This window comes from Cygnus atratus, chromosome 1 (assembly GCF_013377495.2).
Source record: "Cygnus atratus isolate AKBS03 ecotype Queensland, Australia chromosome 1, CAtr_DNAZoo_HiC_assembly, whole genome shotgun sequence".
Classification (NCBI taxonomy): domain Eukaryota; kingdom Metazoa; phylum Chordata; class Aves; order Anseriformes; family Anatidae; genus Cygnus; species Cygnus atratus.
The window spans coordinates 201,682,439-201,708,997 of record NC_066362.1 but is presented as its reverse complement, the minus strand read 5'-3'; the positions used below and the strand labels follow the sequence as shown (position 1 = coordinate 201,708,997).

Sequence of the window (26,559 nt, the reverse complement as noted above, 5' to 3'; positions counted from 1 at the left end):
TCTGCACAGTTTCTTGAAATTAGTAATCAGAAAACTCAGATGAAGGTAGTCAGGTTTAGAACAAAGTTGGTAGAAGCCCTTAAAGCATAGTATTTTTTTAGTAATTAATCCAACCACTCATTTGTGTTGAACATAGCAACAGCTACTGGTAAACCTCTGCATCCCTGACCCTGTCCTAAAAGGCAAAATCTCTCTCATATTTCTTGCATCAGTTGTAACTGTCTTGACATGGTTGTAGCATGCACTGCGTTCTGTATTTTGTGAGCCAGAGTTCTTCATATCTGAATTATTCTACAAATTCTTGTAGAATATATCCATTTTGTAACAGTATTTAGATGAGCCAGCATGCTATGGGACGAGCTGCCTCGCTTAATTTTAACTTAGCAGTTACCTGCATGGGTGACTTGAATAGATTGAAGTATATGCATAATGCGAGTCCCAGTTTGAGTATTTTGGATAAAATAGAAATAAGATTACTTGTACTTCAAAATTAAATCAGAGACTTCTATGTTTTGCTGAACTGAGATATGTAGTCCCTCTTTTTTCAAGGAAACAATACCATGAACATTGTTTCTAGGCTTATGTATCTTAAAAAGTAACCATATGAACATGATTTCCTTTCTCAATGGTGTTAAGTAGAGTGGCAATAATTTAAAAGTACTGATTCTATTAGGTAAATGCTTTAGTATTAAAAAATCTCTTGTTGTGGAAACGAGATTTGTTGGAACAATTTCCTCCAACTTGGAGATTTTGTGGAACGAATATAGTTATTGGTATAGGGATCTCTTTTTTTTTTTTTTTTTTTTTGGACTTGTGTATTACTATATTTGGATTATGGGCCAGATCTTTTGTTAAACACGTCTGAAGCTGGGCCTGAAACTAACTTGCACAGACAGTGTATACCCACCTTGGGAAGATTTTAAGATAAATTGGGAAGGGAGTTCATGTATCAACAAAAGAAATATATTTTTGCCATATAGTTTTTACATGAACATCTCAATGAAACTGGGAAAATACACTGGAGGGCTGTTCACAAGAGCAAAATTATAGCCTCTAAGCGGTAAGACCTTACACTTCAACAGCTAAAAGAATTTTCTGATGCTGGATTTAGAGGTATTTTTTGCTATTTTTATTTTAGTTTTATACTGCTGCAGCATTTATAGATCACTAAGAGAGTAGAATTTGAGTATGGTAGAAACTGTACTGTTTAACTGGATTGTACAAAATTTTAAAAAGCTTCTGGAGCGTCTATATTAATAATAATAAAAAGAAGGTTAAGATCAGTTCACCAGCTTATGTCCTTTATTTCATTGCACAGTGGACCTGCTGTTTTAGTGGTCTGAATATTCTCAATGAATATTTGTAGACCGATGAGATCACTGTTCATCTATTGCTGCATCAGTGTGTCCATTAAAAATTGTGTTAAAACCATAAGAATTCTATAGGTACTTATATATGCACATGCACGCTCAGATGCATGTGCATGTATTTTCTTCAATATATATTTTTTTTTTTTTAGTTACAGAAACTAAAACATTCACCCTGTGTGTGTGATGGAGTTATGGCTTTGGAAGGGTATGGGTGGATATCTCACACTAGGTGGGTTCATCATAGCAAACTAAATAGGATGATTAGTGTCAAAGTTACATCTGCACTGATAAAGTTAGTATACAAACAGAATACTTTGTAGGGAAGTACTTCCATCACCAGAGCAGCTTTGTGTTATCTCACATTCATCCTACAATAGTACTATTAATCTGAGTATTTTTAATTAACGATGGTCTTACAGTTTTAAGGGAATAAGTAATTCTAGGGTGGGATTTCTGTCGGAGTGTAAATGCCCTTTTCCAAAGGCTCTGCTTTATTTTTGCTTTATTTAGTATGTGTATGGCTTACTGGTTTTGGCAAGTTAAGTTACAATTGCGTGTCCTTAGTTGACTTTTTCTGGAAGACTTTTTTTTTTTTTTTTTTTTTTACAGAGGCTTCAATAGAACCTTTGTGAGAGGTTGTAGATATATAGGGTTATTGAGTAGTATCAATACTTATCAGTGCAGTGCACAGAGTATATGAAACAAAAGAAATGTAACACTTCTTTTTAGTGTTTTTATATTTTTTTCCTGCTTTATCATCTTCAGAACTATCCAATGGCTAGGATCCTGTGTTTTCTTCATTAGCGTTCGTATAGTCTGTATTTTAACTATGACAATAAGAGTCATTAATTTGACAAAAATCAGATATATGGCAGTATTAATAGAAAGACAGAGTAGCAGTTTAGACGTAATTACTATCTGAGTAGGAAGTAGTAGCAGGATGCATTCATAATTTATTTAATAGAAAAAAGCAATTTATATTAGACCACTTATTAATTTGACAGCCAAACCACACAATTACACATGAATGCTTCTGGCATTGACAGAAAGCAGGAAACCCAGTCATTGAACAAAAACTGGAAACTTTGCAATACAGCACTTTTTGTCAGGAGTTTCAATTTTCTGTCCTTTCCACGTCCAGACCAATTGTCGGTTGAAGGATATTATCAATATTTCCCCCAGTAAATGTTCTTTCAAAAGGCTGACAACATAAAAAATCTTTGGTTTCAAGTAGTGTTTTTTTTGTTCGTTTTGTTTTGTTTTGTTTTGTTTTAAACAAAAACAGCAGCACTCAAATATAACAAAAATCCATTCTAAGTTCTCAGAGTTCAGATAATCTTTTGTGAACAATTCATTCTCTCTTCGTGTGCTAAGACTCCTGAGCAATATCCAGCTCAAGTGTTCTTTTGCTGTAAAGGGTTGTATTTCATGGTCAGTCTTTATGTATAGAAACAGTGAAAATGAGAATATTTTTAGCATTCCATATTTTCTTTGCTGATTGTCCTTTCAGACATGCAAAAGAGCACATTCATTTATATATGCCTTCTTCTTCAGTACCCAAAATACTTACAGGCATCTCATAGTAAAAGTTCATCACATAAGAACAGTATAGTTTAAGTTCATCTAGTTGCTTGGAATTTGCTTTTCTTACTTACACTCATTTGCAAAGAAAGGATGGCACAGTAGTTAAGACATTAGACTGGTGCTATGGAGATGGTTTTAGTGCTGTCAAAGTGTAGATTTTCTTTTCAGCTGTAAAATATGGAAAATACTACTCCACCTCATTAGGTTGTTTTGAGGGTGAATACATTAGCTAATCCTCAGCAAATAACCAAAAATAAGAAAATGAGGGAATTTTTTTAGTATTCTACAAAAAATAGATGTTATTACCAAACAGCAGATCTTGGAGACACATTTTGTGGTGAAAACATAAACAATGAAATTTTTCATGTTCAATGAAATTACTCATGTTATTTAGGATGAAATATTCTCTTTTAAATTGCTTTTTGTAGGACAGCATTTGTGTTTCGATAACTTAAGAATTTTTGGCTCTGCTGAAGAAGTAAGAGAGATTTAGGAAGATTTAAGAAAGTATTTTAATGAATACTGATCTCTCTGTATTAAATTAAATGAACTTATTTCCTTAAGAGCAATGGTAGTAGTAGTAGAAGCATGCATCATGAATGTTGTAACTAGATGATATTAGTAAAAAGTCTTTTAATAAAGTCTGCAAAACCAAGATGTTTAGTATTCTTTTCCACTCCAGTGGATCCAGCCCCAATTTATGATGGAGGGTGGTAGGTGAGTAGGTGAGTATGATGTAGGTGTGTAGGTAGACTGTAGTTTGAATCCAGGATGTCTTTTGGAGAGATGCATTCTGTTTCCATCTCGTTGCTAATCTAGCATATTGCATGAAGATTGTCATCTGGTAAAATTGCCAATGGTGTGTTTTTTGTTTTATAACACTACTGACAAAACCTTGCTCAGTCCAAAATAACAGCTGAAGCATTTAGTATCTGTTATTCTTTGTTTTTCGTGTAGGGTCAATGACTGCATCTTGCGAGTGAATGAGGTGGATGTGTCAGAAGTCTCACACAGCAAAGCTGTGGAGGCCCTAAAAGAGGCTGGCTCCATAGTCCGATTGTATGTTCGTCGAAGAAGACCTATTCTGGAGACCGTGGTAGAGATCAAGTTGTTCAAAGGACCTAAAGGTAAATATGAACATAAAAAGACATCCATTTTAACCTTGATGTTTGACCTCTCTCTTAGCTCAAATAGGACCCGACTTTGTCGATTGGTTAACTAGTTGACCTGTCAAATACTGAAATACAGTGAATTTAGATTGGTAGAACTTAAATTCATTGTTGAAGGTCTATTTCTGGAATATAAAGAATTCAAGAAGTCGTGATTTGTTTCATTTCATGTTTGCTGTAGAGATAGCTCCTTACCTTCAGAATAAATGCAAGACACAGAAATAGTATGCTTTTATTGACAGCAGATACATTTCTTCTAAAATTCCTCTGTGTTGGACCTTTGATGTTGGATGCAGAGTTTCTGAATTCTCCCTTTATTAAGGACATTTCATGGGTATCCAACCTCTTCTTTCTGTTTTCATGTTGATGGTTTCTCCTGCAGTTATCTCCAGAACAAGGACTACTAATTTACCTAGATACATAGAAGAATTTTATTTTTTCCTTCAACAAAATTCTATGGAAGCCTAGGAGAAGGCCTTGCCTAGTCTAAATCCCCTTATCACTTTTAACAGAACCTTCAGCCTACAGAAACAAACAAACAAAACCCACAACAAACCAAACAACAAAACCACACACAAATTTTTAGTAGCATCATTAAAAATTGTAAAGCATCTCACAGGAAGCTGAGTAATATTTGTTGAAGTGAAATTTTATATTTTCTTTTCACCTTTCCTTTTATGCTTTTTTATTATTATTATTTTTTATAGTTATTATATAGTTATTTTTTAACAAACTTAATTTTATTGGTTTTCCTGCCTGAAATTTCCTTACAGCTATTAGCTGTTAGATCATTATTTTTCTTTTATATCTAATTTCTGGACAAAGAAAATTATTTTTTTTTTCACAGTGTATGAGAACAGAATGAACAGACAGTAGATTTTTGCCTTTTGTTTCTTAAGCAAGTCTTTAATTAATAGCATATACATGAAATGAATGAATTCACATGTCCAATATATTTCATGCATATGAGATTATTCTACCTGTTTCATCTGCACTGAATAATCTGTAGGGTTTTTTTCAGTGCTTTCCTTTACATTTCATCTCATATGAATATTACAGTATACTTCTAAGTAGTTTTTGATGCCAGTAATATTTTTTTATTTCTAATACACTTAGAATTGTTGAGAATCATTCATAGTAAGCAGAGACAATGCACTGTTTTCAATATCCTCTATACTATACCTCTTCTATGTATATAATGGTTCTCTCTGAGACCTAAAATATCATCCTCTACTCTTGGCAAACAGCATGGTAGATTTAAACATACATCTTAAGCTAAACCCTCAAAGTCTGGATTCTTGTCATCAATTACAATGCTAAACTGTCTTTCTAACAGAAAAGCATATTTGTTGAGACTTCCTATGTGTATGAAATCAGAATATTAGTGCAGGCAGCAGTGGTTTTAAAGCTTTGGAATTAAACTAAGTATATGATATGACAGTCATTTTGAGTAACCTAAGGCTAACTAAACTAAAATTAACATATCCTTTCAGATCGTGATGAAACAGAAAAGTTATTCACCATGACCAAATTATAGCAGCATCGTGGAAATGGACAGGAAAGGCAATCATATATTAATAACTTTCTTGCAAGATGTTTGCTTTGATTGTGTGCCTGCAAGTACTTATTTTTATATTTATCTATTTCCACAAAATAGAGAGGATACAAAAAAAAATGCTTTTTATGATAAGCTAAAGAAGCTTTGCTGCTTAGTGCTACAAACATCAATTTTGTAGCCATGTGTTTATGAATAAGAAGTTTACTATGGTTATGTGCTATAAATACTGAATTTTATTGCTAAGCCAAATATCTTTTTTAAATTTTCACTTCAATATTATATGAACTTATATATGTATAAGTTAACTGGAAACTTGGTTAGAAAAAAAAAAAAGTTGATGAGATAGTTTTTTGCAAAAAAAAAAACAAACAACTTTTTGCATGGTAGTCCATGCACCAGCTCCTGCCTCCCTACTTTTTGCATGGTAGTCCATGCACCAGCTCCTGCCTCCCTGCTCATAAGCTTATTCACAAAGTGAGAAAGGTGAATGTGTTTTTTGACAAGGCAACTGTTTTGCACTAAATTTGAAGCAGCAGATCTTTTCAGATGCTTCTTTTTCTGTCTGCTTCTGTCAGTAAATTACTGAGTTCATCCTTCACTGCAATGAGAATTTACCACATGAAAGCAACTCTTTGCTCCCCAGTAAAAACTTAAACTTGCGGATCACTAGCTTTTCTAGTTTTGTGTAGTAGATCGTATCTTTCAGCACTTGAAGGTGATAAAGAAGGAAATTTGCAAGGCTTTTCATACAAATATCCTTTTAATTTCATCTGAGGTATTCAGGACAAGGGCATTACAAGCTATGAGTTCATAAAGGTTGGATATTTTTTAATATATGTTAGTTTTTCTAGCCAACAACCAGCATACAAAAGACAAAGGTTAATTTTGCAAATCTGTTTTGAACATAAGAAGTTATGTATGCATTTTGTAGCAATGGCTTTGGGCATATGGCAAGGGAAAGGCCATATGCTGGCAAGTGGTAAAGCACTTGGGCCCTTTCAAATTGAGGTCCGAGTGCAATTGCTCCTGCTGCTTTACAAAAGCTGTCCAAGCATCATGTGTGATAAAAGTCAATGTAACTCTTTCACTCGATTTTTTTGGAAAAGACATAAATGAACACACAAATGAGTTTCACAACAGAGAACTGAGGTGTCAAACAGAACTGCAGCTATGTAGATATTTAAAGTTGTGCATTCATCAGTTTGCCACACCTGATTGATAATATTGGGTGATGTCTATAGTCAGTGTCTGGAACTTAATTGCTAACGAATCATTGCAGGATCTTTCTGTCTTTTGTGTGCTTGGGAGATTGTCTTTTCTATGCCTCCTTTATGTCTCTTCAGTCAGACATACAATTTTAATGATTCACTGTGATGGCTTTGCTTAGTATTTAATAAACAGTAGGTGTTTTACTTCAGACACTCTCAGGACTCTCTGTAGGTTATAGCAGCCAGGAGTTGGACTCGATGATCTTTGTGACTCCCTTCCAGTTTAAGATATTCTGTGGTTCTATGATTCTATTGATACCTAACTGATATCTTAAGCTCTATTATATACCAGGGAATATATATATATATAAAGGATAACTTATTCTGCTATCTGGAAGTTGTGGTGGTGTGAGAATAAAATTATAGAGAAATAGGATTAATTTCTCTCATTCTCTAGGATAATTCAATAGTAACTATCCTTTCAGTGTTTGAACTGCATCAAAATCTTGCAGAGATGACTACAGTTTCTGTTTTATTCACTCTATTTTGCATGGAAAGGCTCTGAAACAATCAGCAGCTACACCTCTTTTTCTGTTTTTGTAAACATGCATTTTTTTGCATTCCTGGTGAATTCAGCCAATGGTACATTTTGATCAGGTTCACCCAACCCAGCTCTGGGCATCTAATGGAAGATATTTTTGGGGCACTTATTTTTCTATTCTTTCCTGCTGTCCGAATTAGGACTGTTTGGGGACTTTTGTTTAACTCACTTGGGATGTTGGTATGTTTTGGAGCTCTAAATTAGAAATTAATACATCTGTTAGCCCAGTTCTCTATCTCTCTGTGGATGGCTATCCTCCTTATCTTATTTAATTTCTTAAAGAAGAAGTCTTAGTCAGCCAAGTTTAAGCTCCTAAATTGGGCATCTCAATAAAATACTCAGAAATAGGATGGGATGAATACAAAGGGCTTTATATGCATGTATTTTTTTAATTATGCAAATTCATCTAAATGTTAGATGAAGTCATTGGGCATAACCAGTTCCAGAGTTTCCATTTCATTGTTTTGCTGTGCTGGCCTGAAGCGACTGTGCAACACGTGGGAGATTTCCTTTTCACATAGCTATTTGTTTTATTCTTGATGACAAAGAATAAAGTCACTGCGTAGTAATGAAGCTTTCCTACTATACTAGGAAAAGAATCAGTATGCTTTAAGTAGTATATTTGTTAACCCATTGCTTAGTTACAGAAATTTGAGAAGATGCAGAGATTTTCACCATCAGTATAAGGTATGATTTCACTGCAGATTTACTTTTAATTGTCACTGAAATGTTCTCTACTCCAGAAGTTCGTACTTGTTTCATAGAAGTTGAGTTGTATTTTTGTTTGGATTGATGGCCTTTGTGGGAAAAGCTTCTACTCTGTTGCATAGATAGCATCCAGCTTTCAGTGACAACTGAAATAGTCCAGAAAGTTTGGTAGAAGTATGCATATTTCTGAAATTTCTGCTAAGACTGTCTTCTAAAAAAGAAGTGTTCAATTCAGGGCAGCAGAATAGAGTGTGTTTGTTTATTTGTTTGTTTGTTTTTATGTTTACAATTTCTGATCCCAATAAGGAAAGGAGAAAACCTATTATTTTATCTACTAAAGCAAAGGCAAAGGTTAGCTTTTTATCTCAGGTGATAGTTATAACTCTTAAAATGAAAGAGGCAGCTTTTGCAAACAATGAACCGCAATTATCTCCTTCCCAATTCCAGAGAACACTGAGAACTTTCCAGTCTTGCTGTTTGACAACTGTTTGCAAAAGCTTCCTTCAGACCGATGATGATATGTATATCTTTATTAGTATGGCTCTCTCCCACTTTTATACTGGCCTATTTTTTTCTAATTTACTGGACAATAATACTACCCAGCAATCCTTAGCATTTGGGGAGAGGGGGGTTGTATGGCAAGTTAGGTAAATATTCTGTTAATTTGCTTGAAACTTCCAAAACCTTCTAAATTTCATGCTAAGAAGTGTCTTAATATTTCCAAAGTGTTTTCAGCATTTTTTTTACATTAGCTAGAAGCCTTTTCTTATAGTCTTTTAAAAATTTCAGTCTTATGATCTCATCAACTGTGAATTCACTTCTGTTTTTCAATGTTTCCCTTCCGTGCTGTAAGCTTTTTCATGAATCCTGATCTAAAACAGTGTAAAATAGAGAAACTTAAAAAAGAGAGCTGTAGAAAAATGTGAAAGCAGGCAAATATTCCCAAACGTAGATTTAACAAACTACTTAGATTCTCAACTCTAATTTATGTGCTTCACTTCATATTACTGTAATGCACTATCACTTACCACAGGTATGAATAGAAAAGACACTACAACTAAAGTAAAATACCATTTTTTTGTGAAATGTCTTTGCTTGAAGGGACCTGCATTTCATCCAATCAGCAGAAAGTGCTCCATCAAGCACTAATATATAATTTTCCAATTTTAAGAAAGTAATTCAAAATCATCATTTATAAGTTAACATCTCTAAAAGACATAGTTTCCCTGCAGGCTAGGATTGTCTCATATAAGAACATGTGAGTATCTGCATAGTTTATCACGTGAATATGGTATTCTCTTGAAACTCATAAAATTAGAAAGCTGTGTGATAATGCCATAAAAGCTTTTGCTGTTTTTAAAAAATACTTTGATATATTAATGCTGCCAATGCCTGATGTAGAAAAAATGGCAGGTTATATCTGCACCCTCGTATTTCTCAGACTCAGGATCTCATTCTTTAATTTAAGTGATGATATCTGCATATAGCTGCTATTATCATATTCTGCTTTATGGCACAGATAAAATATTTATGTGCCTTTGGTCACTACAGACTTGCCATCTCGCTTGTATAAATTACCACATATGAAATATTTCTTAAAAACCATTCAGGGTGGAGTGGCTCCTTCATTCCTGAAGAAAAGTAGTGTTTATTTAGTGTAATTTCACATAATAATAGTCATTAGAGTGGCACTTGTGTTCTAGTTTTTCAGGCTTTGGCTAGCTTCTTTTTGTCTTCAGTGGAAAAAGAATGTAAATCTGATGTGTTGTTTGTTAGAATTGCAGTTAAATGGCAGACGATGGTAGTATCAAACTGTTGTCATGACAGACCAAATTCAACTATCTTTGGAGCTAAGTAGTTAATTGACAAAGTAATGGCTTTCTCCATCAGCAAGGAAACAGAATTTAAATGCCACCCATCTGGTGGGTTGTCTCACCATTTAAAAATTAGAGGTATCCTACAAGCTGCAGGGTGTCACTTGTTTGGAATCTTATATTGTCATAATTGTGACTTCCTTTTTTGTGTTTTCCTTTCATTTTCCATTTTCAATAAAGGAGTGAGCAAAATGACTTGGAAGACTATGCAGCAGTTTTATATATACATATTTTGTTTGTCTTGTTTTTCCCTCAAAACCATTCAATTCTTAAAAACTCTCCAAGTAGTTCTAAGACTTTTGGGTTAATATGCAAAATGCACACCCCATCTCATAGTAGATTTTAAGTATCGGTTTCCAGAAATCATTCATAACGAGGGAAGTTTCTACTGAAATGAACAGTACTTTCTGCAGCTCCATCATGCTAACAATTTCTGAAGTGGTGCGGTAGCAATTTCAAAGTGCAGTGCTGTATTTTAATAGCCAATTGAGATGGCTATAAAAATCCAGCACTGCGCATTAAGATCATTACTAAATTGCTTCAGCAATACTTACTGATGAGGCAGCTTCAGCAGAATACGATTCATCTTAATGAACTGTGCCTGCAGTAGAGCAAAAACGGCAGCACTGGGAAAGAAAGATGTGCAGGTAGGCTCAGATGCCAAAAAGCTTAAGATTTTGTTTGACGAAAAAGCAGCTTTGGCTAGCTTCATTTTGTCTTCAGTGGAGGGAAAAAAAAAAAAAAAGTATATCTTTTGTGTTGGTTGTTAAAATTGCAATTAAGTTGCAGAAAATGGTTGTATCAAACAGTTGTCACATCAGACCAAATTCAGCCATGTTTGGGGCTAAGTGCTGATTGACATTTCAACTGTCAAAATCTTCTGTACTTGTCCTTTCTGAGTTAGGTAGGAATTTTGTATTACTATCCAATTGCCTTGATATTTTCATCAGCTCCGGCTATATACAACACGTAATACAGTGCAGCTGTATGACCTCATTTTCTCTGACATGTTGTCAACCCTTTTGTTGCAGTCAAAGTTACTTTTATGGCCTTTGCTGAGAATCAAGAGGAGTTAGCAGGAGTTATGAGACTGCCCTGAACACAGCTCTTGACACCTTAGCCATTTTAACTCTGTAACCTCAAGCAGGAAAGTTGAGGGAAGGAGGATGTTGCTTTCTTGTCTTTGCCCATACAGAGGAAAGATGCACTTAATTTCTGTGCTCAGCTCTTGGATCATCAACATAGTTACGGATGTGTCTCCAGGTTTTGCTTGTATGGCTTTCTTCTGTGTGAAGGTAGAGCAGACCATTTGAAAAATAAGTTTTGTTCAATGTATCCTGTACTTGTGGAAGTGCTTCAAAGTGAGTTCCTTACTAAATGGCTTTCCCAGCTGCATACTGATCACTAGGAACTTACTGGGGCGCTGCTAGAAAATTCCTCACAAAATCTTTTTGTCTGTGGCAAAATCTTTTGTCTCTGGGAAACTTTGGCATCTGAGCTTTGGGGTGTTTTTTGATGCCACTGCATTTTTCACTCTGTTATTTTTAGAAATCCTGAGGACTTTTCTCCTCCACTAAACACTTTGTGTGTTTGTTTTTGTCTATGGCAAGTGCTACACAAATTCCCAATTAATATTTCCCAACTTCTTCTCCGTTTCCATTTTTTTTTTTTTTACTTACCAAATGTAATGTAATTAGAGCAGGTCTCATAATTTTGCAATGTCTGTAGTCATTTTTTCCTGTAGATTAAGAATTTATGGGTCAGGGAATATTTTCATCATTTCCCTCTCCACTCTAGAATGCTGTGTAAGAGTTAAAAGGGAGTTAGAGAAGATCCCTTTCATTATGTTTGCCATCACTGTTTTCATCAGGCCATCAAGAGAAAGGGAGGAGATGCATCAGACAGTACAGCAGAATGTTAATTATCTCATCAGTATTTCCAGATACACAATAAATCAAAAGATGAGGAAGGATAACGGCGTCATTTGCTAAACTACTGGGCTGGGTGTGGAAAGAAGTTCTTCTGTAGACAGAAAGCCAGTATCTTTTCTCTGTTTTCTTAGTGGAGGAGTGAGAATTGTTTAAGGAGTGGCAGTTTTCTTGGGCTTTTTTCACCACCTGTATGTTCTTTGTTTTAAATTCCTCAGGTGAGTTTTAGGGAATGATTATGCTTGATCTTTCAGCACTTTAATAAATAAACAATTATATGACAGCAATTGCCCTGAGCCTGATGTGACATCCTGATGCAACAGAAGATACATTAAGACCTTAGCACCCTTTGTAGAGTAAGTTTATTGACATGACATCTGTCACTTGCAGCTGAGGAGTCTGAGAATCTTTATGGCTGCTTCTTTGCAGAGCTTCCTCCTTTCTTGAATATAAGGCCAAAAGTGCAAATTAACCAGGTGAAATTACAGAGCAGTGATTTCATCCTTTATTGTTCAGTTAATTATCTACATAGCAACTTCTGTCTTCTTGATAGTTTTTTAGATGTCCAGATCTTTCTCAAGAAATCTGCTGTCTGGAAGACAACATGAATCAGCAAATTATTGCAGTGCCATGAAAGGCACCTTCAGAGGAATAAATTGTATTGAATTAAATTTTTATGACTTGGGGAGTTGTATCTATTCATTTTTTTTCTTTCTTTCCCCCTTTTTTTTTTTTTTTTTGAATTCTAAGCATAGACAGACAGTATTTTAAGTCTTTTGAGATAGGCCTCAGAGATTTTGATGGTGGTAGAGTGACAAAGATGAGTCAAGCTTTACAGATTGGACTTATACAGTAAATAAAATATCAACTTGCAGCTTATTTTTAAAAAATATTCAAGATTTTTTATATTATTTTGTTTCCACCAGCTGAAAAAAAAAGGAAGTATATTAAAGCATCTCTGAAGGGAGTAGCTGGATTAGTCAGAAGCCAGATGCCAAAGTGATTAATTGCAAATAGTCATTCATCTGTCTATTCCCCATACTATATCCAAGTCATTTCTGCAGGTCTGTCACCGTTATTTTGCTTTCAGTATTCTGAAGCTTGTCTATAATTATAGACAGCCATAATGAAAACAGAAGAAAGAATGCAACTTGGTTTCTTTCTAGGTGGCAGCTAAAAAGTAGCAACCAGATATAAACACATGGAAAAAAAAAGAAATTTCCAAAGGTGTTGGACTAATTGTCTAAAAAAAAAAAAAAAGCAAATAGTAAGTTAAAGCTAGAACACTATAGGGAAAACTGCTTTTCCTCCATCAGTTAGGGTTTGTTTGTTTGTTTGTTTGTTCTGTTTCTTTAAATATCATAGTAGTATTCCTAGAAATAACAGTCTTTCTTGTAGTTTGGATGAAAGAAGATTCTTTGCATTTTGCTATGAAACATATGGTCTCTGCAGTTGACTCTATTTTACAGCTGTGTCATCCTAAGGTATGGGACAAAAAACTCTGGGACTCCAGTGCACAAAAATTATGGTACTGCATGTTGCATCAGTCACATGTACAAAGGCAACTGATTTGCAGAGGTTTCTGTATTGCAGATACACTGAGATCAGGCTTATTGCAGGAGCAAAGTTCATTTTTGCTTTGCCAAAGGCTTGTGATCACTGGCACACACACAGCTGCTCTTCAACTGTTCTTTCAAGTGAGCTGTTAAAGCCGTGCAGTTCGTGAGAGTATCACTTCTTTTTCTTTGCTTGCAGAGACTCATTTAAGATCTTTTCTGCCACTTGGGACAATGACAGGGTGATAAGTTTTTCTTAATACAAAACATTTGGTGTCTGAAAGACCAAAAAAAAAAAAAAAAATCCTGTGACCTCTTCCAGAGAACATTTTTGTCTGACTTTAACCCTATACAAGAAAGGCAAGAAGACTACTTAATGCTTCTGCCTTTAGTTTCTATTTTTTAAGACAAATGCACAACTGAGAGGTTACAATAGCAAAATATATATGTGGAGGCAACTTACAGTGGAACAAGAAATACATATCCAAAGTATTCCAAGAGCATGAACCCAGGTTCAGTACCTGGGATATTGGCTTCTGAATTTTCAGTAGTGATTTCTATGAACAAATAAGAAGCCTGCTCATGGATTCCTTAGAAATAATTTTGTCCGATTGTTTCCTTTGATAGGAAGAAACAGTTGTAAAGCAAGATCTTAGAGCTGAAGAGAATGTAAAATAGGGCATAATGACAAAAATGAGTCTTTGGGATATGATAAAAGATATGTTGTGTAAGCTAAAAGAACAATATCTTCAGGGCATGCTGGAAGTTTTTATTTTGGAAAGAGATATTTGCAAATAAGGATGTAATAGACTTTTTTTTTTTCCCCTAAAGTGTGTTCTGGCTTTATTCTTTGCTTTGTTTTATTTGTTATGCAAAACAGTGCTTAAGATGTCTTATGAAAAGAATAGAATGGCATATTAGCCACTCCAATAGAGAAAACTGAAATAAGGAAGCATAAAGTTACAGTAAATAATTTAGTAAAGTTTAGTGTAGGCATGTTTATGTTTCCTGTACTATAATCAAAAAATGAACTCAGTGTAAGTAGTAGGGTAGTTGTGAATCTTACCAATAGTCTGTAGGTAGGATGTGCATTGTTTCTAAATTCTAATAATTGTCAAGTGCTATAGCCAAAATTTCTGAAAGTTATTTCAAACTAATACTGATAAATTCTATAATAGCAAATCACATCCTTTTTGAAATGTGGTGTAAATGATTGTAATTTAGAGATGTGCTTTGTAGTTAGAGAATGCTGAGATGACAGGTGCTTTTGAGGGAAAATATAAAAGGTGCCTGCTATTTTGCTGGTATCAATTTTCACAAAAAGGTCATCTGTGATAAGCTTGCTATCATGATTAAAACCAGTGACAGAGGGGCAAGACCTCAACCTCAAATGAAGAAGCAGCAGACCAGGCAGCACATAAAGATGTCTGATATTTTAACACTTTGCAGGCCCTGAAGATCTTGATCCCAGACCACTCAGATGTGACTGATGAAATCAGTGCTAACAGGGGTTGTTTTTAAACACTTGTGTAGAGAAGGCAAAGGGAAAAACTGGGAAGAGCAAACAGAAAACATATTTTTCACTGAAGTGAACAAGGAAAGTGATGGGAATATAAAGCCATCAGTTTGCTTTCAGAATCTCAGAATGCCAGAGGAAGTAGTAAATCTTTTCTCAAGCACCTAGAAAAAGTTTGAAGAGTAATGTTACCAGAGGATGTCATACTCCTCTTTTGCAACTCTTTCACATTTTTCTCAGATGACACCATGTGCTGAGAGGGTTTAACACTGGAAGTGGTCAGGAAAAAAAGAAAAAACAAAACAAAACAAACAAACAAAAAAACCAAGGTGTAACAGCAGGGACAAATGCATGGTATTTTCAGCAGAAATAATCAAATAACGTAATAAACAGTGCTTAACAGAAAACTGTCAGGACAGGACTCCTGAAGAAAAGAATGTAAGACTTTGTTAGCTGTAGCATCTTGTCTTCTACACATCATGCTGCGATAAAACATTCAAACACTATACTGAGATTTATAAATTGAGGTATGGTTTATAAGACGTGAGAAATCCTTTCATCCTTCACAGGTAAAGACTGAGCTGGAGAGCTCAGCCTTTGAGCTTTCCACTTCAAGAAAGGTGTGGACCAGCTGGAAGGACTCCAGGGGAAAGCAGTAAAAATGATCAGAGATTTAGAAAGCCTGTCCTACAAGGAAAGAACGAGTGATCTAAAGTCATTTATGTGAAATACCAAAGACTTAGAAGGGGCTTATGGGCCCCTGATAGCAATCTTCTTGCTTTGCAGCACATCTTTGAAGAGTGAGTTTGCTCTATGTGCCCCCTAGGGAGGGTGTGGAACAAAGCTTAGTAGACAAATTACGATAAGCAAGACTGATTGTATTTTAGGACAAATGAGGATTGTGATATGATATATTACCAGGCAGGTCACCAAGTCCCTAGCAGTAGAAATATCCAGGTGTGCTGAACAGCCATTTGTCAGACACGGTGCAACTGTCGTTGATTCTGCCTTGGGCCAAGGAGATAGAATAAATGATCTGTTGAGTCTCTTCCAGCCCCAAGACTCTGTGATCATAACAAAATTTTCTCTTTTCACTGCAGTATGAAGATAAACAGTAGGCATAGGGCTATTAAAGTCCCATACCTGCAGAAATAAAGAGGGTGTCTTCCAGGCAAAAAACACACACAATTCGTGTGCCGGTTGTCAACTGTAATTTAGTGTTTTTGATTTTCCTCTTTCTTTCTTTACTTGTGGCTAGGAGCAATAAAACAATTTTAGAAAAGAAACTTCTTCACATGTGAAACTATTAATGAATACTGCAACAGGTAAACTATAGTCTCAGCCTTCATTTTTTTCACTCACATCAGGCTAGGGTTTCTCTGCTTTTCAACTTTTCTGTTGCTCAAGTCAGGATCACGCTCCTTACAAACACCTTGGTCAGGTATATGGCTGGTTCTTTGTCAAAGGCTGTTCTCACAGCAGGCTTCAGTATTTGGAGGCTGTCCAGGACTCCTTTGCTTTGGACTGTGCTAAAGCTTTTAACGCTGAGTCTTGACTGCAAATAAAACACTTTTCTCCATCTGTAAGCAAAGCTGCGTTTCTTTATATCTAAAATCGAACTTTTAGGTTATGCATCTGTGGGTCTCACTAGGATGAGTCTTCTCATCCAAAGAACTGCCTAAAATTTCCAAGGGGTGGCCAAGAAGTGGTCTAGGAATAAATCAACACATCAGCGCATTCATTCTTTTCCCCAGGGTTTCGCTTTTCATCAGGGAAGCTGTGTATGCCATTCCTGGACACCTACACCTACACCCTACCTCTGGCATTGCAGGGAGATTCAGGCACTGTTATTAATTGAAATAGCTGATGCAAAGACCATGTTAACACCCTGTGATAGACCCCTCGGGGGACTAATAGCAGGGTCTTGTGTTTTAATGTATCTAATGAAGTTCTCTGATAAAAAGTGTCAGGAAAACCCTTATTCAGAGAAAACCTGTAGTGTAACCCAGCCTGAAACGATCACATTAAAGTGTTATAGTCTGAGTCTCCACATTGTTAAGCACAAGCTCTTAGAAAATCTTATGTGCTCCGGGACCTGTCTGGAAAGATCTGTACTTCTGAATACAGATTTCAAATATGGGTTCATGTTAAGTTTCTAGTTATGTATGAGAGTATATAACTCCCTCAGCAAACATTTAACATAATTTCTGAGGAGACACAAGTGTCTGATTTTACTCTATGAGAACAGAGGATGCTTCTCACTGGCAAATAAAGCATTTTTTGTTTCACTTTCTTAAGTGTGCTGCAAGAAAATATCATTGATAAACAGAACTAAGGGACTAAAGTATAGTTTCAGAGAGAAAAGAATTGTCAAAGCAAAGACCAATGACTTATGAATCTGTTTTCAGCATGCCTTCACCTTATTAGTATAGTTCAGTAAGCACCATGTCTTTTCTTTTTCTGTATCATCTATGTAATTGTAAATTTTTAACAGCAGGGCTCTGTAAATTGCCTTACATTTAAAAAAAAAAAAAAAAAACAAACAAACAAAAAACCTTGTGAATTTGTGTCTTGATTTCTCTCTGTATTTTTAAAGAGGAAGGAACTGAATGGATGATGGCTTATTTATGGGTTGACTGCGAATAGATAAGAAGCTACAAGATGAACTTTGATTTCATTTTGTGTTTTCAAGCTTCAATATAATTGGCAGAGAGTGATTTCATTTTGTGTTTTCAAGCTTCAATATAATTGGCAGAGAGCTTTTCAAGAAAGTATTTCTGTTCAGCTTTGCAACAGGGATAAGAAGATAAATGCTAAATTCCCCTCTTTGAATGGAGGATGAACAAAAGAAATTGTTGAGTCTCTCCCTGACATTTATGGTTGTTAAACAAATCCCAACCTGACAGAATGCTTCTTCTTTCTCCATTTAATTGGTGAAGACTTATTAAATATTTGGCTAGAACAGCCATCCAACTTAGAAAGTAGTGACCTAGCTGTACTCAGATATATTATTATTATATATATTAATATATAATGTTACACTAAGCAAATATTTTGTGTGTGTGTGTGAATTAGAATAATTATTTAATGTTTCAAGACTGAATCTTGATCTGAAAACAATGGTGAGAAAAGCACAGCTTTACATCGTACCATGATTTAAAAAAAGAAAAAAAAAAAGAAAAAGTAATGACTACTTTAAAACATATCTTGGTTTCCACACCTACAGGATCAAGTGCTTTTCATTTAGCATTATTAGCAGGTGAAATAATTTGTGCTGCTGTCAGTAATTGCAGTAATTCATAGTAAACTAAGCTGAAAATGATGTAGGTACTATTTGTTAATGACAGCCAAACTATGATTGACTGTCAGCACAGATTTGGTTGAAACAACTGGTATTCCTTGTGCGTAGAAAGTGAACTTTATTTCACAGTTTGATCCCAAGTGAATATGTATTGTTAAAGCAATAGCAGATTTTTGGATCTCGTCAGTGCATTCCAGGTTTGCGTAACTGCCTGCAGAGAATCCATGAGATATGATTTTTATTTCTTAGGTCCAAAAGTTACATCCTGGAATTGACTTGCATTAAAAAAAAGTAAAAAATAGAATCAAGTGAAATTTAATAGCCAAGAAGGTGAAAAAAACCTTCAAGATTTCATTTAAATTGTCTGGAGGAGAGAGGAGAAGGTCAGGGAAAAGGAATTTCTCTAGGTTTTACACCAGTGAGATCCAGCCCCGCCATGCTGATCCCATTTCCAGATACTTCTGCCTCAAACTGAAAACCTTAAAGAGCTGATTATGAGATACATCTTGAGGGAAAAGAACATTTTGAACAGGGGATGCAGTTAAAATAAATACAACTCAAAAACATATTTATGGTAAGGAGTCTAATTATGTTAAAAACTTGTGTAAGGTAAAACCAAGGTTTCCCACCGCTTTCAAACGTGCACAAATACTCCCTGAATTAAATGCCATTTTATCAGGGCAACAAAAGGTGGTTAAATCCAGCTTTCTTGAGCCCAGTGCTTCTCCTGAAAGGATGAGTTAAAGGTTTTATGTTTCATTCTCTAGTCAGGAAAGGTTCACGCACCAGTATATCTGCCAGAGCAAAAACTGGAGAAATATTGAATAAGCATCACTATTTCACCTTTTTCTTCACTTATAATGATATCAGATCTGTTTTAGTTCTCAGGAGCATTACAAACCTGTGATTGCTAACTTCTCTTTCTTTCTCTCAAGATAAAGAGAGCAGTTTTATTGTTCTCTTTCCTCCCAGTAGGCCTCAGGCTCTAATGGCATATTTTCACTGAAATTTTCTCTGTGCTCTGCTAGTCTAAACAGCTGTTTCTGTCCTCCTGTCTCCATCTTCTGTTCCTGCATCTTTGCTTCTTAGCACATCCCCCAGGTTTAATTTGCCTGCACTCCACAGCAGTCACAGCTTTCCTAATGTGCCCTGTGGAAAGCTGTGTTGCCAGGAAAAAGGACTTGGGGGCCAACACTGTCCTCTGCTGCCAGCCCCTGCTGCCGCCTCTGTAGGTGTTGGTGAATAAGCACCTGGTCTGTGATTCAGATCAGTTTGTCTTGGGTTTTGTGCCATTTTTCAGCTGCTAATCTATTTGCCTAGAAAATTTTCACGGCTGGTACAAGGCATGCAGTAGGGAAGTGTGGCCAAAGGCAGGGAGGAGAGCAGAGTTACTTCTTTTGGCAGTAGTGAGGCTCTAGGTCAGCATATTACAATCTTAAAAACGCATGCTGCAACCCCCCTCCTGGCTGTCTGCTGCCAATTAGGACAGCTCACTGCTTTGTCTTTGATCAGATTTTTCCAGCTGATTTTTCCACTGAATTAAAGGATAGTGGTGAGGATGGAACAAAGCACCCCCCCTCCCAAATCTCTGTCAAGAAACATGCTGCTAATGCAGAAACAAATAGAATGAGAAAAAGAGAGAGGATAGCCTTTAACAGTCCATTCATATGACATTCAACACAGCACAGTCACTTATGCTGTGTTTAAAACACTGTTCCCTGCAAGATGTAAATGATCCTTTCACAGAAGCAGCCAGCCAGATGATGGCTGCCCTAATCTAAAATTCTGATTTTGGTGACTCTGGATCTGAGGACTGTTTGTACTTGTGGGTGCACCAAAAATGTGCAGAAACTTCCTCTGTGAACATGAAATCAGTGTGCATATGCAGCTTCAGTGTAGGCATATGCAAACATTGCATGGAAATGGGAGAGGAGAAAAGACGTTTCAAAAAATAAAATCATGAGCAGTTAATACTGTTCCTAAGTGGCATATCTCAGCTCTATCTGCTTTATGTCAGTAATTTTCAAATTTTTAAGAGCATCATTTGACTGTTTTTAACATGAAATGTTTAGACTTGGTGTATTGTGGCTTTTTCTGAAAGAGCTGAACTGCTTGCTTTAATTCTCGGAGTGTCAGTAGATGTCAAAAACAAAATCATTTTCTCTCTCTTTCTTGCATTTAAGCTAGTAAAATTGTGACAGTGTGATTTAATATGATTTTTAGTGAACTTGAATCCTCGTTAATACTTTAAAAATCTGCTTATTGTGAATAATTAGGAATACTGCTTTCTCTTTTCAAGATTAATTTTGAAATATTCTTGAGAATTCCTGTTTAGCAATGAGGCCATTGCTTGTCTGTGCTTTCTGAGAAATTTATCCAAATTTGAGTAGATTCATTTGAATAAATGTAGAAATATAGAATAAATACAATTTCTAATGAGGCTCAAAGTGTATTTTCCTAGCTTGCTATTTCCTTCTTTTCAACTACGTCTGGAGGGAATGCATCGTTGGGGATGAGTATATGCAGGCAAAAAGTCTGTAATGGGAAAAATATTTAAGTGCAAAACTGATTGGAAAAGAAAGAATTGTTTTCATTTGCATGTTAGACTTTTTTTTTTACAAATCTGTACAAAGAGAAATATAATTTAACAAATACATTTTGAAGGCTTTATTAAAGATTACAGAAAGATGAGCTTTACTGTTATGATAATGTAAAACCAATGCTTTACCTACTGTATCTACTGAGTGATTGTTTTTAAGCCCGTTCTCACTGTGTTACACGTACATTAACATTTGCATCATAATCTCTGTTCCCATCATCTACTCTCTGGTGGGCAAAGTAAACATTTCTTTCTGAGACCAGAAGTGTAACCTGGTGTCATGAGAACAGATTCCTTTCTTACTGTTACAACCCAGTGGTTTCTACTGCAATGTTTGTTTTTTTCTGCCCAAAAGATTAAAAAATCAGTTGGAGAAGAGTTGTAGTAGTTTAAAATTGCTTCTGAACAGGCGTAGAGGCCAGAGCAAAGTCAGCAAAAAATCCCTGAAATAGCCGCAAGACTTGTTAACATATTCTGGACTTTCCTGCATTTCTGACTTTTGTGGGTCTTGGAGGATGGAGATGAATCCCAGAGGAAAGCTGTAGCATGTTGCATCCCTAGATCAAGAGTGAGCTCAGAAAAATCACTGCTATACAGGGAGCCTGCCAGACGTCCCAGTACCCCACCGATCTGGAACAGCTGTAAGGAACTGTCAGTAGCAGTGTGCTAGCTGAATTTTAAAATTATATATGCAACCTGATGGCATGGATAGCAGTGTGTAAAAATTGAAATGGAGATTTCAAACCTGCTTAGGTAGTCTTAATCAAAGTACCAAAATCATCTGGGCATCACCACCACTTGGGTCACCAACCACACTACCAGCACAGTCTCTCCTCCATTCAGTGTTAGCTGGCTGCCATCCCTCTAAGCCCTTAGTCCTTCAGAGAGCTGTTTGGGGCAGCATGAATGTGTGCATGCATCTGTGCATTGAAGAGATTTTAATCTCTGTGGGATCATTCTCTCTCCTGACTCTTATCAAGCACGCAGTGAGAGTAGACTTCGACAGGTCCCTACACGGGGCTGTGCAGCCAGATTGTGTCACTACGGTGTTTTAAATTTCAATTAATATTTTTAATTTTATTAAATTAAGAATAGTTAACATGAAAATTAACTTTTTATTAAGATTTATTTTAAAATTTGAATTTGCAGTGTTTAAAATTTGTGCAGATAAAAAGCGTAAGAGGCAAAATTTTTCTGTTTATTTTCCACTAAAAATTCTGACCAAAATCTTCCTCCATGCAGACAAGCTACAAGCCCTCTCTGCTGAGGTGACTGAAAGGCCCATTCCCTTGGAGAGAGGCGTCAGTGCTGCTGTGCAAACAGTGCTGACTTGCAAGGAAGGGATTTTCTTTGCCTGCTGTATAATCACAACTGTCAAACAGTGTGCAGTCATGGCCACAAGTGTGCTTGCCATGCTTATGGAAGTCTTGTGTGTGCTGTCCACTTTCATCCTCAGTGCAGACTGTACTGTAATCTGGCATGTAATCTGCCGGTTCAGTAGTGTGGAAAGGTGATGCACTGACAGCCAGAATATAGGGATTAATAAAAATAATTACAGTAAAAATGGCTATGGGCAGGAACAAAGGAGCAGCATGACAACTGCTGGATAAATAGCTGAAGGCATGAAGGACACACACAGTGTAAAATGAGCTATAATTTTCTCCTTGTGTAAGGTGGTTTCAAAGAATATTCTTCTTACCTGGTGGCACTGTACGTCATCTTTCAACATACATTCTACCAGACATCAGGGAAATAACTTAAAATATTAGATATTTCTGGAAAAAAAAAAAAGTCAAAAACAGTCAGTAAGATACTTTAAATTTTCAACTCAAGGCTATTTAGAAAGGGACATCAGGTCATGATTGGCGTTGTAGGGGGCTGGGCCTTCTTCCCAGTCGAGGCTATTACCAAATTGTTTCTCACGAAGAGCCCTCTGAAGGGAACAGGTCTGAAATGGGAACTAAAGATGGCAATGAAAGTAGGCAGCTTTTAAGCTTGTTATGAATATTAGTTAAAGTTTTATGAATCATACTGTACTTTAGACTGATTTTTTCATCCTCAGAACAAAATGTAGTCAAATTTTATTCATGTAACTCCTTCTGGTATAAGCTGTGACATGAGTCAGGAATAGGAATTGTTGTAAGAATTCACTCAAATGATATTTGAATCTACCCCTGCAGCATGGACAAGAGGAAAAAAAAAAAAAAAAGACATTATTTCTAGGATTAATAGTTTCTCAGGAATTGATCCATGGGATGAAAAATAAAGACAGACAGATAGATAGACAGAGAGGGAGAAAAAATAAAATAAAATAAAATAAAATAAAGAGAAAGAGAGAAAGAGAGAAAGAAAGAAAGAAAGAAAGAAAGAAAGAAAGAAAGAAAAGAAAGAAAGAAAAAGGAAGGAAGGAAGGAAGGAAGGAAGGAAGGAAGGAAGGAAGGAAGGAAAGCTCTGTAGAGGAAGATAAGTTCCTCCTTGTATCATTGTTTAATTATTGTGTAACATTTTAATTTTTGTTTTGTAATATATTTTATTTTTGTGCATACCAAATAATAAATGAAACTGATGTCAATAATGAACATTAATCATAAATCACAGCTATAACAAGCATATTAAACTTCCACACTTATAAGGTGCTATATCTCTCCTCCAGAAAAACTAAAACTGGCAGCTACAGGCTTGAGCAAAAGGGAAGGGTGGGGGGGAGATGTATATTCCCTGCTTCTCCTCTGTTTATAACTAACCTTGCTTTAGTTTGTTTATTCATACAGCGCTACATATAACTGTGGGCCTGTCAAAACAAGTCAATCAGCTGATAACAGCAAAAGCATTTTATATTATCCATGTTCCTTTCCTCCGTCTAAGTGGAATTTGATTAATTAGAGGCCTGTGTTGGACTTCATTGCTCCAGGTTTGATGAATTCATGAGCAGGTTCATCAGTATGATCCTGTTCTTCCCTTTTTCAGAGGAAAAAAAGAGACATCTAAACATTGGCTCTGGAAGCTTAAAGTAATTTCAAGTAATAAGTAATTTCAACACTGAGCTCTAATTTTTGTAACCAGGTGCTGTAGAAGTGTCTGGTCTGTGGCAAGATGAGAGCTGCCTCCATTTGCCTTTTCCGGTTGTTCACAGGAGCATGGTCAATGTGGGGTGTCCCACCCCACAGCCAGGTGTTGCCAGGGAAGGGCCTCAGTGTGCAGGGTGTTGCATGGGTACTTTGTGGTTGTGTTAGCTTGTTTTGCTGCCTAGAACAGTTTTACGAAATCTGAGTTCAGACAGTGTTCTGGAGCAGATCGGTTTGCTTCACACCTGTAGGAAATGGTTGTAGCGAAACACAATGAGACATCGTACAGGAAGAGAGGGGAGTATTTATTCATGAAATCTCTACATATGTTACCTACTTACACTCTTCTTCTGCTCATTCTCTCATCTATTTCATTCACTTTTCTTTTTACCCACATCAAAAACCCTAAGATGCTTGTGCTGAGGGGCACTAGCTCACTCTTGTGTGACACAAAGGACATGGGACATGGAAACCTTACCACATCCATTATCATTTTCTTGATTGGTGACCATCAACTAATTTTAGTACAGATGCTTTGTACTGTCTAAGAGTCCACCATTGTTATGGGGTGGTCCTTTACTTCAGAATATTGCTTTCTTCAGCCTCCATAAGCTATAAGCACGGCAGCTGTTCATTGTCTGTTTTTTCATTTAGCAAATACACATCTTTATTGCAATTATCTGCTTTCCCATTGGGCTTGCAGGCAAGGGAATGGCATATGGAACATGCTGTAACCTTGCTGCCAGCATCCTGATGTTATGGTACAGGGTCTTCTGCTGACAAGACACCTGTGCTGCGGTCTTAATAGAGCCCAGACCTTCCAGGTTTGACAGAAATGACTCATTTTCAGTTTTATTGCTAGGAATGCTCTGCACTGTCAATACACAACATTTTTCTAACTCTTATTCGTTCTTCTTGGGCTTACATGTACATTTCTGTCCATATTTCATTAATTTGTAAGCTAATATTTCTATTAGAAGTCCTGTGCTTTTTGTGGCTTCATCAAGGTATTCAGTGTTGAGGATGTCTGTCTCTTGGTGATAAGGGATGCTGTGGTAAAACCAGGAATTCAGCAATTAAGAATTACACATTTTATATCTCTAGAGCACACTATTTTGGTTAAATATTTGCAAATCATACACATCTCAGTTACATTTAAAGTTTATGACCTAAATTTGACTATCTTTGGCTGCCCCATTATTTGGAGCTTCTCAGATAGGACTGTGGAACTCATGTTGGATTTGCCCTGTAAAATCCTCTTTCTGTTTGCTAGCTTAAAATAAACCTGTTTCTCTGTGTAGGATAGTAGCAAGCACAAAATCCCATTTGGGTTACTGGTGAGAGTTTCATTTAACTTCACTTCTTTTTACAAAGCTGACATTATCTAGCAGTCATTGGTCTTTTAGGTTCCCTGTCTGGTTACTCTGGAAAATGATACACTGTTCACAGTGTGGACATATCCCCTGTGTCTTACACATTGATTTTATTATTAACATATAAAAGTACCTGTTGTTGGACTAACCACAAAAAAAAAAAAAAAAAAAAAAAAACCTAGCTCCTGCACTTGTGGGTCTTAAAGGTGGATGAATTTTGCAAACACCTACCCACTGGAAATGGAAGGAAATAAAGTTTGATTCATTTTGCCTATTTTATACATTGACCAATTTTGTATGTGCCTACAGTGGCTTTAAATGAAGCCGTGTGACATGGACATGCATACACCACTATTAAAGCCAATTCTCTTCCCTTTCTCCTTTTGGAGCAGTCTTCTCTTTTTCTCCATCTAATCCCTGTTATGAGGAAGTTGGGCTCTCTGTCCAAGCAGGTGTGTTGCTGTGAAGCAGAGAGTAAATAAGGAAAATAGGAAGTAAGATGAAGGGCAATTCTCAAAGTGACTCCCCTTCTTCTATATTCTGATGGCAAAGTCTTACTGACCAAAGTCAGGAAGTCAGTAAGAAAAAGGTTCTACATTTAAACATTCTATTTTGATTTTTGAACTCAACAGAGCAATTAAAACGACTGAGTTTAGAAAACGTATCTTGCTCCCTTTGTTACATATTGAATGATTCTTCATTTCTACAGTAGAGTAAAAATTGGAAATACTGACCCGATGTAGCCATTTAAAAGAGAGATCCAAACCACAGATGCTCAACCCTTTTTCAGGTCTGAAAACAAAGCAGAGACCTTCATTATAATTGGAGCTGAGAATGTAATTCAGGTTGTGAACCTGTGTAGCACTGATCATCCCACCCACCTGTTCCCACATCCAGCCCCCAGCCTTTCAGAAACCAAGAGTGTGATTCATCTTGTCTCTTTCAGATGCCTGTTTGAGATGAGATGAATCACCCTCTGAAAGTCTTTAATGAATTTTCATTGATTATAAAGGTATCATAAATGATTAGCATAGTTGTCTGATGTCATTTGGCCAGATGAATCCTACCCAAAAGATTTATTGTAATATACTTTCCTAGTGTTTCTGGCAGTTAGCAAAAATAATTTCAGTAAAATTAAATGTTGCCGTG

At 36.1% G+C, this 26,559-nt stretch overlaps 1 protein-coding gene across 4 annotated transcripts in view; it reads left to right on the top strand.

The window, feature by feature from the left end:
• DLG2 (discs large MAGUK scaffold protein 2) overlaps positions 1-26,559 on the top strand; it is a 1,033,555-nt gene that overhangs the window by 705,765 nt on the left and 301,231 nt on the right. For all 4 annotated transcript variants that reach the window (XM_035560441.2, XM_035560439.2, XM_050713151.1 and 1 more), the window contains one exon: positions 3,912-4,081. In XM_035560441.2, the coding sequence (XP_035416334.1) occupies positions 3,912-4,081 (170 nt within the window). The remainder of the gene's footprint in view (positions 1-3,911; positions 4,082-26,559) is intronic.